The sequence below is a fragment of the Suncus etruscus genome, chromosome 12 (genome assembly GCF_024139225.1).
Source record: "Suncus etruscus isolate mSunEtr1 chromosome 12, mSunEtr1.pri.cur, whole genome shotgun sequence".
Lineage (NCBI taxonomy): Eukaryota > Metazoa > Chordata > Mammalia > Eulipotyphla > Soricidae > Suncus > Suncus etruscus.
Window position 1 is genome coordinate 51,436,727 of NC_064859.1, and position 19,661 is coordinate 51,456,387.

Below are 19,661 nucleotides of genomic sequence, written 5' to 3' on the forward strand. Positions count from 1 at the left end.
TGCTTCACCCAGAATACTATACCCAGCAAAACTCACTTTCCGGTTTGATGGAAGAATACATGGTTTCACAGACAAAAAACAGCTCAGAAACTTCACAGACACAAAACCAGTCTTAAGAGAAAAACTGAAAGACCTAATCTAAGACAAGACTACCCAAAAGACACACCAAATTTTGAAATAAAGATGGCGTTAAATCCCAGGACAATTCTTTCTCTCAACGTCAATGGACTAAATGCACCAGTTAAGAGACACAGAGTGGCTAAATGGATCAAAAAACTCAATCCAACCTTCTGCTGCCTACAAGAAACGCACCTGAATAGTCAGAACAAACATAGACTCAAAATAAAAGGCTGGAGAAAAGTTATCCAAGCAAACAACACCCATAAAAAAGCTGGAGTGGCCATACTAATATCAGATAATGCAAACTTTATACTCAGGAAGGTTGTAAGGGACAAAGACGGACATTTTATATTAATCAAGGGGTACGTAGAGCAGGAAGAATTCACTCTCCTAAACATATATGCACCGAATGAGGGGCCAGCAAAATATTTAATACAACTGCTGACAAATCTGAAAAATAATATCAACAACAACACAATAATTGTGGGGGACCTAAACACGGCTTTGTCAACACTGGACAGGTCAACCAGACTGAAACCCAACAAGAATATACTAGACCTGAGGAGAGAAATGGAAGAAAGAGGCCTAGTGGATATATATAGGACACTCCATCCCCAGAAACCTGGATACACATTCTTCTCCAATGTACATGGGACATTCTCCAGGATAGACTACATGCTGGCACATAAAACATACCTCCATAAGATCAAGAGGATAGAAATTTTGCAGACTACCTTCGCTGACCACAAGGCTCTGAAATTATTTGTGAACTCCAAAGGGACTCAGAAGAAACACTTTAACACCTGGAAGTTAAACAGCCTCATGCTCAATAACCAGTGGGTCCGAGATGAAATCAAGGAGGAAATAAAAAGGTTCCTGGAAACAAATGACAATAAAGACACAAACTCTCAGAACTTATGGGACACAGCAAAAGCAGTACTGAGAGGAAAATTTATAGCTTTGCAAGCACACATCAGGAAGGAAGAAGGAGCTTACCTGAGTAGCTTAATGACACAGCTAATAGAACTAGAAAATGCTCAACAAAAGGACCCAAGAACAGGAAGACAAAAGGAAATAACAAAGCTGAGAGCAGAAATCAACGAAGTGGAAACTCAAAAAACAATCCGAAAGATCAACGAAAGCAGAAGTTGGTTCTTTGAAAAAATAAACAAGATTGATAGACCACTGGCAAACCTAACAAAGAAAGAGAGAGAGAGAAACTTGATAACTCGTATCAGGAATGAAAAAGGAGAGATCACTACTGATATGACAGAGATTCAAAGGGTAATCAGAAACTACTTTGAAAAACTCTACGCCACTAAAAATGAGAACCTGGAAGAAATGGATAAATTCTTGGACTCTTATAATCTTCCACGGTTGAAGGAAGAGGATGTAGCATATCTAAACACTCCCATCACCATTGATGAAATTAAAACAGTAATCAAATGTCTGCCGAAAAACAAAAGCCCAGGTCCAGATGGATTCACTAATGAATTCTATCAAACTTTCCAAGAGGAACTACTGCCAATCTTGGCAAGACTCTTTCATGAAATTGAACAAACAGAAACACTTCCAAATAGCTTTTATGAAGCCAACATCACCTTGATACCTAAACCAGACAGAGACGCTACCAAAAAAGAAAATTACAGACCAATATCACTGATGAATGCAGATGCAAAGATCCTCAACAAAATCCTGGCAAATAGGATTCAATGCCTCATTAAGAAGATCATCCACTACGATCAAGTAGGTTTCATCCCAGGAATGCAAGGCTGGTTTAACATCCGTAAATCTATCAACATAATACACAACATCAATAACAAGAAAAATAAAAACCACATGATCATATCAATAGATGCAGAGAAAGCATTTGATAAGGTCCAACACCCATTCTTGATCAAAACTCTCAGCAAGATGGGAATGGAGGGAACCTTTCTCAATATAGTGAAGGCCATCTACCACAAGCCAGTGGCAAATATTATCCTCAATGGAGAAAAACTGAAAGCCTTCCCTCTAAATTCTGGCACAAGACAAGGCTGTCCTCTCTCACCACTCCTATTCAACATAGCACTGGAAGTACTTGCTATAGCGATTAGGCAAGAAAAGGATATCAAGGGAATCCAGATAGGAAAGGAAGAAGTCAAGCTCTCACTGTTTGCAGATGACATGATACTCTACTTAGAAAACCCTAAAGACTCTATCAAAAAGCTTCTAGAAACAATAGACTCATATAGCAAGATGGCAGGCTACAAAATTAACACACAAAAATCAATGGCCTTTCTATATACCAATAGTAATAAGGATGAAATGGACATTAAGAAAACAACCCCATTCACAATAGTACCACACAAACTCAAATATCTTGGAATCAACTTGACTAAATATGTGAAGGACCTATACAAAGAAAACTATAAAACTCTGCTCCAAGAAATAAGAGAGGACACACGGAAATGGAAACACATACCCTGCTCATGGATTGGCAGGATTAACATCATCAAAATGTCAATACTCCCCAAGGCATTATACAGATTTAATGCCATCCCTCTAAAGATACCCATGACATTCTTCAAAGAAGTGGATCAGACACTTTTGAAATTCATTTGGAACAATAAACACCCTCGAATAGCTAAAGCAATCATTGGGAAAAAGAATATGGGAGGAATTACTTTTCCCAACTTTAAACTGTACTACAAAGCAACAGTTATCAAAACAGCATGGTATTGGAATAAGGATAGGTCCTCAGATCAGTGGAATAGGCTTGAATACTCAGAAAATGTTCCCCAGACGTACAACCATCTAATTTTTGATAAAGGAGCAGGAAATCCTAAATGGAGCAGGGAAAGCCTCTTCAACAAGTGGTGTTGGCACAATTGGATAGCCACTTGCAAAAAATTAAACTTAGACCCCCAGCTAACATCATGTACAAAGGTAAAATCCAAATGGATTAAAGACCTCGATATCAGCCCCAAAACCATAAGATATATAGAACAGCACATAGGCAAAACACTACAGGACATTACAGGCATCTTCAAGGAGGAAACTGCACTCTCCAAGCAAGTGAAAGCAGAGATTAACAGATGGGAATATATTAAGCTGAGAAGCTTCTGCACCTCAAAGGAAATAGTGCCCAGGATACAAGAGCCACCCACTGAGTGGGAGAAACTATTCACCCAATACCCATCAGATAAGGGGCTAATCTCCAAAATATACAAGGCACTGACAGAACTTTACAAGAAAAAAACATCTAACCCCATCAAAAAATGGGGAGAAGAAATGAACAGACACTTTGACAAAGAAGAAATACGCATGGCCAAAAGACACATGAAAAAATGTTCCACATCACTAATCATCAGGGAGATGCAAATCAAAACAACGATGAGATACCACCTCACACCACAGAGAATGGCACACATCACAAAGAATGAGAATAAACAGTGTTGGCGGGGATGTGGAGAGAAAGGAACTCTTATCCACTGCTGGTGGGAATGCTGTCTAGTTCAACCTTTATGGAAAGCGATATGGAGATTCCTCCCAAAACTGGAAATCGAGCTCCCATACGATCCAGCTATACCACTCCTAGGAATATACCCTAGGAACACAAAAATACAATACAAAAACCCCTTCCTTACACCTATATTCATTGCAGCTCTATTTACCATAGCAAGACTCTGGAAACAACCAAGATGCCCTTCAACAGATGAATGGCTAAAGAAACTGTGGTACATATACACAATGGAATATTATGCAGCTGTCAGGAGAGATGAAGTCATGAAATTTTCCTATACATGGATGTACATGGAATCTATTATGCTGAGTGAAATAAGTCAGAGAGAGAGAGAAAAACGCAGAATGGTCTCACTCATCTATGGGTTTTAAGAAAAATGAAAGACACCCTTGTAATAATAATTTTCAGACACAAAAGAGAAAAGAGCTGGAAGTTCCAGCTCACCTCAGGAAGCTCACCACAAAGAGTGATGAGTTTAGTTAGAGAAATAACTACATTTTGAACTGTCCTAATATTGAGAATGTATGAGGGAAATGTAGAGCCTGTTTAGGGTACAGGCGGGGGTTGGGTGGGGAGGAGGGTGATTTGGGACTTGGGTGATGGGAATGTTGCACTGGTGATGGGTGGTGTTCCTTTTATGACTGAAACCCAAACACAATCATGTATGTAATCAAGGTGTTTAAATAAAAAAAAAAAAAAAGCTTCTGAACAGAAAAAAAAAAAACTCAAGCTATAATGAAGACACCATACTCAATTGGAGAAAATATTTGCACACAATATCACAATATATCAGATAATGGGCTAAAATCCAAGATCTGTAAAGGACTCACAAAGGTCAACAACACAAAAATCTTAACAATCCTATACAAAAACAGGAAGAAGAGATGAAGTCTAGATCTCTATATGAGGAAGTGTCTGTACACTTCCCCAAAGATGATATACAGATGGCCAATAGCATATGAAAGAGTGTTTATCATCTCTCATGAATAGGGAATGGGAAATAAAAACTACACTAATATATTATATCATGCCAGAGAAAGCTATTCAAAAGTATAAAAACAACCTGTGATTGTGAGATTATGGTGAAAAAGGAACTCTATCACTGTTGGTGGAAATGCCTTTTGGTTCAGTCTCTATGGAAATCATAGAGCTTTTTCAAAAGAAAAAAATCATAGATATCTCAAAAAAAAAAAAGAACATAATGCTATATGACCCAATGCTACCATTTATTTGCATCTAACCCCAAAACACAGAGATATTAATTTAAAAGGATATGTGCACACTTATATTTATCTCAGGGCATAGTACAATCGCACTTAGTACAAAAGATAAAGAAAATCTCCAAATACTCAACTACAATTGAAATAATTCAGAGGTTGTGGGATATTTACAAATGAAATACTGTGCAGCTTTTAGAAAAGACAAATTCAGGGGCCAGAGCAGTGGTGTGGAACAGTAAGGCACCTGCCTTCCTGGTGCTAGCCTAGGACGGACCTCAGTTCAAACCCCTGGTGTCCCATATGGTCCCCCAAGCCAGGAGTGATTTCTGAACACATAGCCAGGAATGACCCCTGAGCATCACTGGGTGTGATCCAAAAAAAAACAAAACAAAACAAAAAGACAAATTCAAGCAATTTGCCACAACATGGATGCAGCTAGAGTAGATCATGCAGAGTAAAAATAATTCAGAAAGAAAGGAATAGAAACAGAATGATCTCTCTCATATAAAGGAGCATAAATATATGTAGCAAGGAGAGAATCAGATTGGGAGAGTGGATCCACAGAGCTGAGTTTGGGGTGGAGAGGTAAAAGGGAAGGACCTTGAATACATTGAGGGAGGGAGGTGCTGGAATTATAGACACATAAAATCATCATTGAAATCATTGTAAATCACAATACCTCAAACTGTAAAGATTTTTAAAAATTGAATGAAATTTAAAAGTCATGGCTAACTAAGACACATACTTGAGACATACTCAATAAATCACCAAGAACAACAATGCAAAGCCTTACTTCCACTGTATAAGTCGAGTGAAAAGTTCCAGTAAATTTGAAACAATGCTACCAGTTTGGATGTTGACAAAAATTAAAGGAAAACTTAATGAGAAAAAATAATCAGAATTTTTTTTAAAAAATCAAGAGATTGACTGTATCTCTAAACAGAAAAATTTTGCAAATTACATAATCTTGCATCTTCGGTACATTTTATTACTTTACAAGGGGGAAGAAGAGATTAAAGACAAAATTTCAAGGCTAGCAGAAGTAGAGCATAGGCCTTGCATGTATGAGGCCCTGGATTTGATTCCCAGCACCAGGGAAAATGAAAATATGTAAATTAAAAGATAATTAAATAAATTTCTCTGTAAAATGAGATAAATCATGATTTATACAGATTATACATGGACTTAGGTCTACAGAGGCACTTATACTTTAAGAGAAAATTAACACTAGATATTTGACATCAAGGAATGATTGTTAGTTTTATTAGATGTGATTATTAGACATGAAGACACATCTAATATATGTATTATTTGGTCTTTTTGAATCATGTGCTGAGTGACTTAAAGATGAGTCATATCTTTAATCATAAAATATGCTTCAAAATAATAAGAAGTGAAAGCAAGTGAGTGTAGTAATAAAAGAAGGTTGGCCTTATCTTAATAAACACAGAAGCTAAGTAAAACATCAGTCTCATCATTCGTATGATTTTATATGTGCTTAAATTAAAATTTTCACTATAAACAGTGGGCTATAAAAATACCCCAAGTTTCTTCGCTAGAGACCATGAAGGATCAAGCAGCAAACTTATAAAGAAAAACATTGTGAGCAAGAGCAGGAGTGAAGGAGGAAAAGAATATCCTAAGAAAAACATAGCAGAGTCACAACAGAGCTGGGGAGCTCAGATTACAAAGTTCTGTGGGCCGGAAGGTCCAGCTCATGATATGAAGCTCACCACAGAGTGGTGAGTGCAGTTAGAGAAATAGCTAGTGACAACTGACATTACAATGTGAATGAATAAGGGAAGTAGAAAGCCTGTCTTAAATACAGGCAGGGGTGAGGAGGCTAGGAAAGTGGGAGATTTGGGTCATTGGTGATGAGAATGTTGCACTGGTGAAGGGGATGTTCTTTATATGACTGAGACCCAACTACAATCATGTTTGTAATCAAATTGTTTAAAGGTATTTAAAAATTAAATTAAAAAATTTTAAAAATTAAAAATCTCCCACTTTAAAAAAAAATAAAAGAAAGAACAGAGGAACCATTTTCCCCAACATTAAAAAAAGAAGAAGAAGAAGCTCTGAGAAAAGGACTTGGTAATGAGTCTAATCCTTTAACCCACACATGGGATTTTCAGAATATAATCTTCCCAAAATGCCTAATTTGAGAGCCCATGGTCAGTAGCAGAACCTGAGAACATTAATTCAATCTTTAGTATGGCCTCACATGCAGAGATCTCAGCAACACTCACATTTGTGATTCCCAAGTCACCAAAAACAAGTCTGCAATCGTGTGTGTGTGTGTGTGTGTGTGTGTGTGTGTAAAACCCTCAGTTCTCATAACAAAACAGAAAAGGGAGGAGGGGAAGGAAGGAGAAAAAATAATAAAATAAAATACAATTCAGTTTGCATCACTGAAAACCTGACTTGATCTTTCATCAGGAAGAAGCAACCCTTTAAAAGAAAAAATGGCTGGCTCTTCCGATCATAAAGTTTATGAGATAGCTAAAGCGTTTCCCCCAGAAAATTCTTGCCATTGTTGCCATAAAGATCTTGATGGTAATAAAGACATCAGAATTCCACAAAGGTTGAGGGACAAGGTTATAGCTACATGATAGAGGAAGACCCCAGTATAGTGTGGAAATGCCTTTTGGGGAGCCAGAAATATGGCTCAGTAGAAGAGTACATGCTTCATATGTGTAAGTAAGGCTTTAACCAAAGAAATAGTACAGGGTTTAAGGTGCTTGCCTTACATGTACCTTAACCCTTCCTTCAACACCCAGCAATGAATAGTCTCTCAAGCACTACCAGGCAAAGCCTTGAGCACCACTTGGTCTCCCAAAAATATAGGTCCACCTATATGATAAAAAGCAATGGCCAGGGCTGGAGAGATAGCTTGGAGGTAGGGCATTTGCCTTGTATGGAGAAGGACGGTGATTCAAATCCTGGCATCCCATATGGTCCCCTGAGCATGCCAGGAGTGATTTCTGAGCGTAGAGCCAGGAGTAACCCAAAAAATCAAAAAAAAAAAAAAAAAAAGCAATGACCGGCCAGGAAATCTTCCGTACTTCTCCCAGCTTAGCAGAATTGTCAGAACTGAAATTGGTTTCCAGAAAAAAGAAGAGTTATTGTTGGTGATGATGAGGAGACAATATATAGTGTTGGCTTGTGAATGGAAAGCAAAAAAACGAAATTGTAGCTGGAGAGCTGAGATCACAGGCAAGATTTTGTTTTGCTTTGATGGATAGGAGCCAAGAGAACCTGATCATATGATCAAGAAGAAAGGATGAGCACAATAATGCAGACAGATCAGGAGGGGCTGAAAGTAAAGTTCACAGAACACAAGAAGGCCAGGAAGGGAGGTGGCAAGCTGGGGAGGGGGTTCAGTTGTAGACAAAGGGAATGACGTCACTGCACTTCATCCCAAAGCTTTATCTTTTGCTCAATAAAGTCATAAGAACCTTGACTGGTCCCAGTATTATTGTTTATTGACCTACTAACTTGTGTCTATGGGAAGAATTATACATCATGAGGATTGGGCAGGTGAAGACACCCCCTACCACCATCCCACATCTGAGGAGTTGACAGAAAGAAATGGGATAAAATTATGAAAAATGTTCACACACTAGACTTTTTCTTTTTTTTTTTTTTTATTTCTTCCAGGTGGTTTTTGCTGTTACAGACTTTGTCATTGATAATCTTGGGAAGCCCTTTGTAGAAACACCACCTGTGGACCTGGCTACTCTCTATCAAGACATGTCCTTCAATACTCCCTTGGTGTTCATCTTAAGTACAGGCTCGGATCCTATGGGCGCATTTCAGAGGTTTGCACGGGAGAGCGGATATGAAGAACGGTAAGTCACAGAGGCTGTCTGCAGAATTCACAGAGCCTTATTAAATTTTGCCCTCTCTTTTCTTGATGAAACATAAATTCCTACATTTCAGATGTGGCTTGCAAAATAGACTCAAATATACTAATATTTAGCTTGTGTCATGTTAAAAACAAATTGAAAAATCATAATGACACCAAGGGAAGATGTTTAAATGTTAAAAATAATAATCTATCGTAATAATTAAAAGTGCTTTGTTACCATGCATAAACGTTAAATCAAAATAGATTAGACTTGATATCAGACCTGAAATAATAAGGTACATAGAGAAAAACACAGGCAGAACACTCCATGACACTGAAGCTAAAGGCTTCTTCAAAGATGAATCAAGACTGGCCAAGCAAGTGGAAGCAAAGATAAGAAATAGGATTACATTAAGCTGAGAAGCTTCTGTACTTCAAAGAAAAAAGTGACTAGGATACAAAGACTACCCCCAGAATGGGAGAAACGTTTTACAATACTCATCAGATAAGAGGTTACTATCTAAGATATACAAGGCACTGACTGAACTTTATAAAAAAAAAAATTTTAACCTAATCCAAAAATGAGGAGAAGAAATAAACAGACATTTCCTCAACAAAGAAATACAGATGGCCAAAAGGCACATGAAAAAATGCTCTTCACCACTAATCATCATGGAAATGCAAATCAAAACAACAATAAAATATCATCTTACACCACAGAGACTAGCACACATCACAAAAAAAAACAAGAACAACCAATGCTGGCATAGATATGTGAAAAAAGGGACTCTCATTCACTGCTGTTAGAATGTAGACAGGTCCAGCCATTTTGAAAAAAATATGGATATTCCTCAAAAAAATAGAAAGTAAGGTTCCTGGCAGGGGTTGAGTGTAGAGGAGGGAGATTTGGGACATTGGTGATGGGAATGTTGCACTGGTGATGGGTGGTGTTTTTCAAATGACTGAAACCCAAATACAATCATGTATGTAATAAAGTTGTTTAAATAACAAAAAAAGTAAGGTTTCGTATGATCCAGCAGCACCACTACTATGGATGTACCCAAGGAACAACAACAAAAAAAAAAATACAAAAATGCCCTATGCACTCCTATGTTCAGCACAGCACTATTTACGGTAGCCAGAATCTAGAAACAACTGGGTGCCTGACAACAGATAAGTGGCCAAAGAAACTTAAACACCTACACAATGGAATACTATGCAGCTGTTAGGAAAAATGAAATCATGAAATTTGCTTATACATGACTGGACATGGAGACTATTATGCTGAGTAAAATGAGCCAGAGAGAAAGGGATAGACATGGAATAATCTCACTCATTTATGAGATATAAGAATAACAAGAGATAAAATGGCAATAGTACCCAGAGACAACAGAAACAAAGATCAGAAGGTCTAGCCCAAAGTAGGAAGCTTACCACAAAGAGCGGTGAGTCTAGCTAGAGTAGAGAAGGATCTACTAGGAAATGATAGTTGGAACTGATCACTCTGAACAAGAACTCAACACTGAAAGTGGAATCAGTCACACATCAGGAACTGTGTTCAAGAAAATTCATGGAATTACTATTTATAATAGTAAAATAAACTGGAAACAGGGGCCAGGAAAATAGTACAAAGAGTTGGCGTACATGCTTGTACACAGGGGCCCAGCATTCAATCCCTGACACCTCATGGTCCCCAAAACACCACTAAGAGTGATCCCTGAGGAGCCCCTAAACACTGCTAGCTGTGAAACAAACCAACCAAAAGAAACTTGAAGAGAGCTGAAATCTCAACTTGAAAAAAATAATTATATGAATATGTTATATTCAAATTGTAAGGTTCTATAGCCTTGTATGTAATGAACCCCATTAATTAATAGTCCCCAACATTGCAAATGGTCCCCCACCAGGCACCACCAAGGTGGGACCCAAAATCCAAAATAGTTAATGAACAAATAAGTGTGTTTATTTCTTAAGCTGGATTGTGGGTATATAGTCATTAAATTAACTTTTAACTTTTATGTCTTAGATATTTTATATAAATTATATATTGTTTAATAATTATTATGATTATTTAAAGTTTATTTAACTAATAAAGGTAAAAACATCAGAATCAGAAAATGGGCAGATATTATCAGGTAATATGTGCCAAGCTAGTGGGGTATTCAAAAAAACTACAAGTACATAATATCTATATTTTCATAGTAAAATTGGTAGGAAATAAGGAAAAAAGCACTAAAAGAATATACAATGTATAGTTTCCAAAACAGCAAGGAGGCAAAATAATGTATAGTACAATATTCTAATCCAATATTAGGTAGGAAAAAAAAATAAATACCGTATTTTCCAGCATAAAAGACGAATTTTGAAACAAAAAAAGTCAATCGAAAATCGGGGATCATCTTATACGCCAAGTATACCCCGAAAAATGTTTCAATATGCTGCTAAATGAAAATTGTCTGAATATTGCCACAAAACAAATTTTCCAACTCGATCCCGCACCAATCACTGCAAGGCTGCTCCATCCGCCTCTCTAACTCAGTCAATCCAAGCAAGCTTTTTATGCATGCAAATTAGACAATGTTCTGGACCCGAATCTACACTGTAAAAAGCCTGCTCAGATTGGCCAGAGTCAGAGAGGAAGTTTATTACAGTATAACCTTTGAACCTTTGCTTGTTGTGATTGGCGCACTGTGGTACATACAGTTGCAACACAGGAACGTTCTGATACAGCGAATATAGGCCTAAACCTATGTTTTAACTGCAAAATTAGGGGGTTGTCTTATATGCCCGGTCGTTTATACACCGGAAAATACGGTAACTTCAATCTAAGGCAGAGTAAACAAAATCAAAAAATATAGAGTAAAATATATCCAAAAACCTAAATAATACATATCTACCTATAAATAAGTAATCAGATTGGATTTTAAAAACATTTTTCCATATGCTAATACATGTATAATAATACAAAAACTGCACAGGAATGGGGAATATAAAGAAATGTAAAAGCCATACTATGTAAATACTAACCAAAAGAAAACTTCTAACAATTCTACAACATATCAAGAAATATAGTTAGAACCAAAGAAAATTATTAGAAATAGAGAAGAAAACCAAATAACATATAGAACTACCCACAAAGAGACACCAATTGTGAATTATACCAACAAAGTTTGAATTATATAAACAAAATATGCATAAATTGACATAAGGAGTTAGTAAATCAACATTAATATGAAAACTTTAACAATCTCCATTAATAACTAGTGTGAAAAATAAGATGTTTACAGATTGTTAACTATTTGAACAATGAAATAGTGAAACTAAAATCTATATCATTTCACTAAGCAAACAGAAGAAATGCATCTTCAAGATCTTCAAGCATCATGGGACATGTACAAGAATTAACCATATGATCAAAAGAGCTCATATTTCAAAAACATATATTCTCTGCCCACAATGATCTGAGGATTTAATCTCGAAAGTTAATTTTTTCATGTTTGGAAAACAAACAATGCCTTCTGAACAATTAACCTGTTGAAGGAAAATTGTCATAGTAAAACTATACAAATTGGAAGTAAATGACAAACCATAACATATCAAAAACCACTTTGGTAGTGTAATGAAGCATTGAGGGGAAAGCCCCTGTTACTGGTTTCAGGGTCTGTTGGAATGTTGTGAGGAGGGAAAAAAAAAAAAAAGGTTTACTTTAGATGCTTGTCCAAAATCACCATCTCACTGAATGGAGATATGGCTCAACCTGGTAGATCATGTGCCTGATACAGATGAGAGCCTCAGTTTGATCCCCAGTATCACGTGGATATCCACCCCACCTCCACTAGCACTAGACATCACTCTGGTGGGCCATTAGTCCTGGGAACTAAACACTGAAGTACAGGTCCAAGCACAGAAACATCAGCCTTAGAAAAAAGTTAAAAAAAAAAAACTTACCTAAGAAAAGCTTAGATAGGACATGCTTTTTCTGGTGACCTGGTCCTCTAACATATTCTCCAATATATCTGTTGTGGAAATCTAAAGAAAGGTTTCTGATTAAGAAGTTTGCCTACGTGCTGTCTTCCTTGTATAGGCTTTTAGAGAAACACAAGATAAGGGAAGGTAGAACATTACATACATTCCCACTAGCTCATGCCCAGGGGACTTAGCCATTTCTCATTCTGAGTCTGTAATGGTTTCACCCCTACTTCCAGCTTGGCAGTAGCCTTGCTTGAATAGACTATATTCCTGGTGTGGTTTCCTGATGATAGAAATAAGAATAGACCTTGTTCTTGCAGAATTTTAGCTGTTTATTTAGATCTGTTTTATGATTCCTAAAGACTTACCATGTGTGTGCCAGAGTGATAGCACAGTTGGTAGGAAATTTACCTTGCACACAGCCAATCCAGGTTTGCTCCCCTGCATTCCATATGATCCCCTGAGGTTGCCAAAAGTGAATTCTGAGTAGAGAGGCCAAGAGTAGTGAGAAGAACCTGAGCAATAGCACAGAGGTATGGCATTTGTCTTGCACACGGCCAACCTAGAAGGACCCTGGTTCAATTCCCTGCATCCCATATGGTCCCCCAAACCTGCCAAGGATGATTTCTGAGCACAGAATCAAGAGTAGCTCCTAAGCGCAGCGGGGGTGACCAAAAAAAAGAGAGAGAAAGTGAGAGAGAATTTTTGGTATAGCCCAAAAACCAAAATAAAACACTTAATAGGTTTTCAATTAATGAAATTTGTTATATTACTCCTTAGGCCCCTACACTATCTAAGCAGAGACCTCAATGACTATACACAGCAAGGATAATAGTCCTACTAGGAATGGAAAAATATTCCATTTGCATGGACTTGAAGAAAGTATGATACAGATTCATTTCAAGTCCTATAAAAATTGTGGTGACATTCTCCAAGGACTGAGCAAATACTACTAAAATTTGTATGAAATTATAAATGGGGAGAGAAAATGAACAGAAACTTCTGCACAGAAGACTTATAGAGAGCCAAAAGGCATATAAAAAAGCATTCATCACCACTTATTACCAGGGAAATGCAAATTAAAACAATGAGGTATCATCTCACATTAGTGAGAAAGTCATATATTAAAAAGATGAAAAACAACCAATGATGCCAGAGATGTGGTGCAAAAAGAATCCTTTTTGCACTATTGGTGGGTGAGACATCGGATTCAGCTTCTATAGAAAACAATACAGACTTCTCAAAAAAAGTAAGATTAAAACTTACATATTACCTAGAAATACCATTTTTGGGCTTCTAACCACAGTACACGAAACATGAATTCAAAAACAAATAAGTGCACACTTATGTACTACATGGGCCTAGCTACATGCTATTCTGAAAAAGAAAAACTACAATGACAGTAAAATAATAACAATTGTATATCCATTATTAATATCTTTTGTAAGTCAGTAAGAAAAAATGGTGGGGCCGGAGAGATAGCACAATGGTAGGGCATTTGCCTTGCATGCAGCCGACCCAGGACCGACAGTGGTTCAATTCCCAGCATCCCATATGGTCCCCACCCCCCCTAGGAGTGATTTCTGAGCACAGAGCCAGGAGTAACCCCTGAGCTCCACCAAGTGTGACCTCCCGCAAAAAAAAAAAAAGGTTATCTAATATGACAGTGTGTGAACATTGCAAATAAGGACCAGTCATCTCACAGAAAGAACAACTGCACGGGGAAAGAAAGGTAAAAAATAAAAATAAATCAATACAGTCATTTTAATAGTAATAAATTCAAAGGCAGAAGACATATAAAATGTATTGGCCAATAAATTAATCAATGGAAAGAGGAAACAGAAACACTGACTGAGATACCACTGTACATTCATTAGGTGTTTGCCAGAGGCTGTAGAGAATGAAACTCTCATGTACTCCTGCTGGAAGAATGGAGTGAAGACATTATCTTGGAAAAGGTGTTCATTGTTATAAATAAGCTAAGTGCATACATATTCTGCCATGCAGAACTTCTACCCCAGTATCATACACAAAATTCTGGAGTTTATATATGTACCAAAGACCTGTAAATTGATGTTTCATATTTCCCTCTCTATGAGGCCCTTCTATATGGTAAGAGCCAGAAATAATTTCAAGAGTATGAGGGATGGATAAATTGTGGCACAATCACATAGCACAGCATCATAGGGCATTGTCACTTAATTGAACTACAATAGTATACAGTGACATGAGTTAATCTAAAATAGATATGTATCATGATAAGAACTTAAGGATAGCTCAGTAGTAGAACATGTGTCTGCTTGCAGGAGACTACATTTTCGATCCTCAGCACTATCCCACAGCCTACTGTTTGGAATCCCTGATACCACAATTAAAATATGCAATCCCCTGTGACACTCCAGCACAGGTGTGAGCACTACAAACAACACATACAACTCCCAGATATCACAATAGTACAAAAAAAAATAGGGAATCATGGTGATTAAAACAGACCAAATATAGGAGGGTGGAAAAAAAAAACTAGACCAAATATAAATGCATATAACACATGAATCCATGAATGTAAATTCAAAGATAGATAAATTAACCATTAGTTTTAGAGTTCAAAATCATTTCCTTTGAGAATGACAAAGATGTTGATTGTTTGGGTGCTGGTATGTTCTTTATTTTCCACCTGGGTGGTAGAACATGTGCACATCACCTTCTGAGAATTCCTTAAACTACATGCTAAGAGTTGTGTTCTCTTTCTATGTAGGTTAGACTTCAAAATCTCGTAAAGTCTGATCCATATTCTAGCATACATTCTAAACAGAGGTGGAAAAAATGTTGAGGAGAGCCAGGGGCGATTTCTGAGTGCATAGCCAGGAGTAACCCTTGAGCATCACTAGGTGTGGCCAAAACAAACAAACAAAAAAAATATTTATATACACATATGTTGAGGAGAAGTATCTTGAAGGTTATTTTTAAAAAAGTTAACTTCTTGGGGGCCAGGAGAGAGAGAGCACAGTGGCATTTGCCTTGCAAACAGCAATCCAGGACCTAAGGAGGTTGGTTCGAATCCTGGAGTCCCATATGGTCCCCTGTGCCTGCCAGGAGCTATTTCTGAGCAGATAGCCAGAAGTGACCCCTGAGCACTGCCAGGTGTGGCCCAAAAACAAATAAACAAAAAAAGTTAACTTCTCATATACAGGTATTTGTTTGTGTTAATTCATAATCTATACATTTGTCTTTTGTACTTTTCTCCATGTGTTATATAATAAAATGTTTATAAATAAATAAGAAAATCAGTAAAAAATATTTCCACTTCTCTCAGAATGAGGATGGGAAATGTGTACCTATTTTAACCTGTTCTAGGCTTATTAAGATCTACATTGCTTTTAAAAATAACAAAATGTTGTTGTTGTTGTTGTTAAATTCAGGGTGCAGTCTATTTCACTGGGGCAAGGGCAGGGACCAATTGCTGAAAGAATGATCAAAGATGCAATGAAATCAGGAAATTGGGTATTTCTGCAAAACTGCCATCTTGCTGTTTCTTGGATGCTGGCAATGGAAGAGCTGATTAAAACCTTCATAGATCCAAGTATGTTGAACATAGATTATTTACATAATAATACCTTTTTATGTTGCCTTTCATGTTAAATCTAAACCTTGTAAGTACTGTAAGCATTTTGTTTTCCTATATTTAAGAGGAGAGATTTCATTAATTGATACAGTCCAGATTCAAAGGAAGATCTTCCTATACAGAAGATTGAAGATTTAATCCCCTGGACCATGAATTATTCATATTGCCCTCTGTAAGAGGCCCTTTTGAAATCGAATGGGCTGCAAAAAAAGAAAGGGTCAGGTTAGGATCTGCTTACTTTTAGATTTACAGTAAAATTTATTAAACCTTAGGAAATGAATTATTGGTGACAAATGGGGTGGACCTCACTTTGCCCCAGCCAGAAAAGTTCACCAAGTTTATCCCAAGAGCTTTTTCTGAAATCTTTCTTTGTGTCCTGAGCACAGAAAGCTTCCTAGCAAGGTGAGAGTTTTATAGATAGCCCTGCATGGTTACCTACTTCAGTCAAGAGCAGTTCCTTCACAGAGTGACCTGCCCAGCTCCAGAAGTACAACCACGGGTCACTCGCCCCCTAAAGCCCAGCTTCTTAAACTGTGAGTCTCTACTCCATAGGGACAGTATGAAAATTTGATAAGAGTGAAAAGTTTCTGAATGCGCAACACCAAAAATTAATACAGATTCAAGACACACACCCCAAGGAGGTTCAGGCAGCACTTGCCCAGGTTGTATTTCTGGTGTTAAAAGGGGTCTTGAGTAGGAAAAAATCGAAGTCCTGCTGTTAAGGACTGATTTGCTCACTCCTGGTTCTTCAGACTGGCTCCAACAACAGAGACTTTCACATCTGCTAACCAGATTCTCCATTCCTTGAAGACACTCTTATTTGCTGTACAAATAAGAGAGGACCAGCTTCCACAGAGACCTGTAACTTATTGTCATTTGCATATTTTAAGGAAAATGACAAGAAAATTTCACTACTGTTCCAGGGGAAAAAAGAATTATGATTATAATTCTTAAAAAATATATAATTTATTTTTAATAGTCAAGAAAGGCTGAGGGATCTAAATGCCCATTAGCAGAGAATTGGAGGATGGGATATGCATCACCTATTTAAAACAAAAGGTGAAATTATACCTTTTAAACATGAATGAAATTAAAGGATAATTATGCTCAATGAAATAAAGCAGGTCTAAAAAGACAAACACTATATGATTTCATTTAAGTGATATAGAGAAAACAAGCATGAACTAAATAAGACCAAAAAAGCTATATTAGGGCCCGGAGAGATAGCACAGCAGCGTTTGCCTTGCAAGCAGCCAATCCAGAACCAAAGGTGGTTGGTTCAAATCCCGGTGTCCCATATGGTCCCCCGTGCCTGCCAGGAGCTATTTCTGAGCAGACAGCCAGGAGTAACCCCTGAGCACCGCCAGATGTGGCCAAAAAAAAAAAAAAAAAAAAAAAAAAAAAAAAGCTATATTAAACTATAAAACCAGTTCATGGTTACGTGAAGAAATGTGGGCTAAAGAGCAACTTAATTTGTTCTAGGGTCAGTCATATGGTGAACAAATTAAACATTAAGTGGTGAACTTAATATAGTTTACCTATCTGTTAATTTTTATGGTATAGCCTGAAGTTTATATATGTTATCATGCAAGATTATTTCAATCTTTATATAAGTGGAAAATAAATACATAAAAGCAACAGAATACTAAAAAGCTACAAATTCTTCTCCATAGAGCTTTTTGATCATTTCTATGCAATTTTTTTTCCAATTTAACAATTAGGGGAAACCCCACTACATGCCCTGACAGTGACTTTGTCTTTCAGTTGATTTGTCTTCCCCATTTCAGAAGTTCTTTAACATAGCCACTACACCAACACACCACATCAACAAAAAAAAAAAAAAAAAGGAGCAAAAATCACATGAGCATTATCAATTGAGAGAAAGCTTTTGATAAAATTCAACATCTATTCATGATTTTAAAAAAACTCAAGGGTGGGACCGGAAAGATAACATGAGGTAGAGCGTTTGCCTTGCATGCAGAAGGGCAATGGTTCGAATCCCAGCATCCCTGAGCCTGCCAGGAGCGATTTCTGAGCGTAGAGCCAGGAGTAACCCCTGAGCACTGCCAGGTGTGACCCCCCCCCAAAAAAAAAAACTCAAGGGTCCAGAGTGGTGGTGCAGCGGTAGGGCATTTGCCTTGCACACAGCTGGCCTAGGACAGACCATCGTTCTATTCCCCAGTGTCCCATAGGGTCCCCCAAGCCAGGAGTGATTTCTGAGCACAGAGCCAGGAGTAACCCCTGAGTCACAGGGTGTGGCCCAAAAATTAAAAAAAAGGGGGGGGGGGAGAAAAAAATAAATAACATAATAGGGAAAGGGGGCAGAGTGATAGTGCAGTGGGTGGGGCACTTACTTGCCTTGCACACACTGACCTAGGTTCAATCCTCAGCATCCCATATGGTCCCAGAGCCCGCCAGGAGTAATTCCTGAGCACAGAGCCAGGAGTAACCCCCAAGCCTCAGCAAATATGGCACCGTAAAAATAAAAATAACAAAAGAAATAGAGATAGGAGTCTTCCTCTAGCTGGCCATTTACAGAATGTCTCTAATTTCTTTTTTTTTTTTTTCAAGAAAGTCAGTGCCCAGATTGCCAAAATCTCCTGTATAAGTAATTCCTATAAAGATTCTAAACTTCATTTTAGAGAATTTGACAACATACAGAGCTTCAGTTCCTTTTGAAATAATTGTTTCTCTTAGAAAGTGTTACTAAGAGTGAAATAATGTTCCCTTTTGTTGTTTTTGTCTATGTTTTTAATCAGGTGTTTTAATCAAGGACTCATTTAGACTTTTTTTAAGTTCCATGCCTTGTGATACATTTCCCGTTACAGTTCTTCAAAATTCTGTCAAGGTAAGGTTCACACATCATTGGAACAGTATAAAATTATCCATGTAGAAGTAGTCACTGCCTGGGCCTACAGAGAACTCAAGCCCATTGCATAACTCAGGCAAAGCAGAGAGGTGGAAACCAATATTCTTCTATCTAAGAGCAAGCAGGAAACCAGTCTCCACAGTCACTCATGTATCTTTAATCCTGCCAGTCATTCTATATTTTTGACTTCTGAAACCTCCTACAAGAAAATGTCAAGGATTCAGAGTGACAAGAAGGAACCTTCCCTCCGAGTTAAGAGAATGATTCAGTCTCTGAGCAACAAGAAGTAAGACCACCAAATTCCAGTGCTAGAAGTTTCCCATATATGGAAGCCACAGTGGGGGAGGGGGTGACTAGTAATGCAAATGACCTGAACAAATTTTGTGGCACAGGGTTAAAGAAACAGGCCCCAAACGGTCCCACCAGGTCCTTTACTTCCAATAGTAGGAGAAGTAAGAGACAGAGCAGACACTAAAATGCCAGGAGAATGTCTTTCATTCTCCCAT

General features: G+C 37.5%; 1 protein-coding gene across 1 annotated transcript in view; it reads left to right on the plus strand.

Annotated features, from left to right (window-relative positions):
* The window catches only part of DNAH6 (dynein axonemal heavy chain 6), a 234,817-nt gene that overhangs the window by 197,062 nt on the left and 18,094 nt on the right, over nt 1–19,661 (plus strand). The window contains exons 64-66 of the mRNA XM_049784607.1: nt 8,506–8,696; nt 16,084–16,244; nt 19,046–19,134. Of these exons, the coding sequence (XP_049640564.1) occupies nt 8,506–8,696; nt 16,084–16,244; nt 19,046–19,134 (441 nt within the window). The remainder of the gene's footprint in view (nt 1–8,505; nt 8,697–16,083; nt 16,245–19,045; nt 19,135–19,661) is intronic.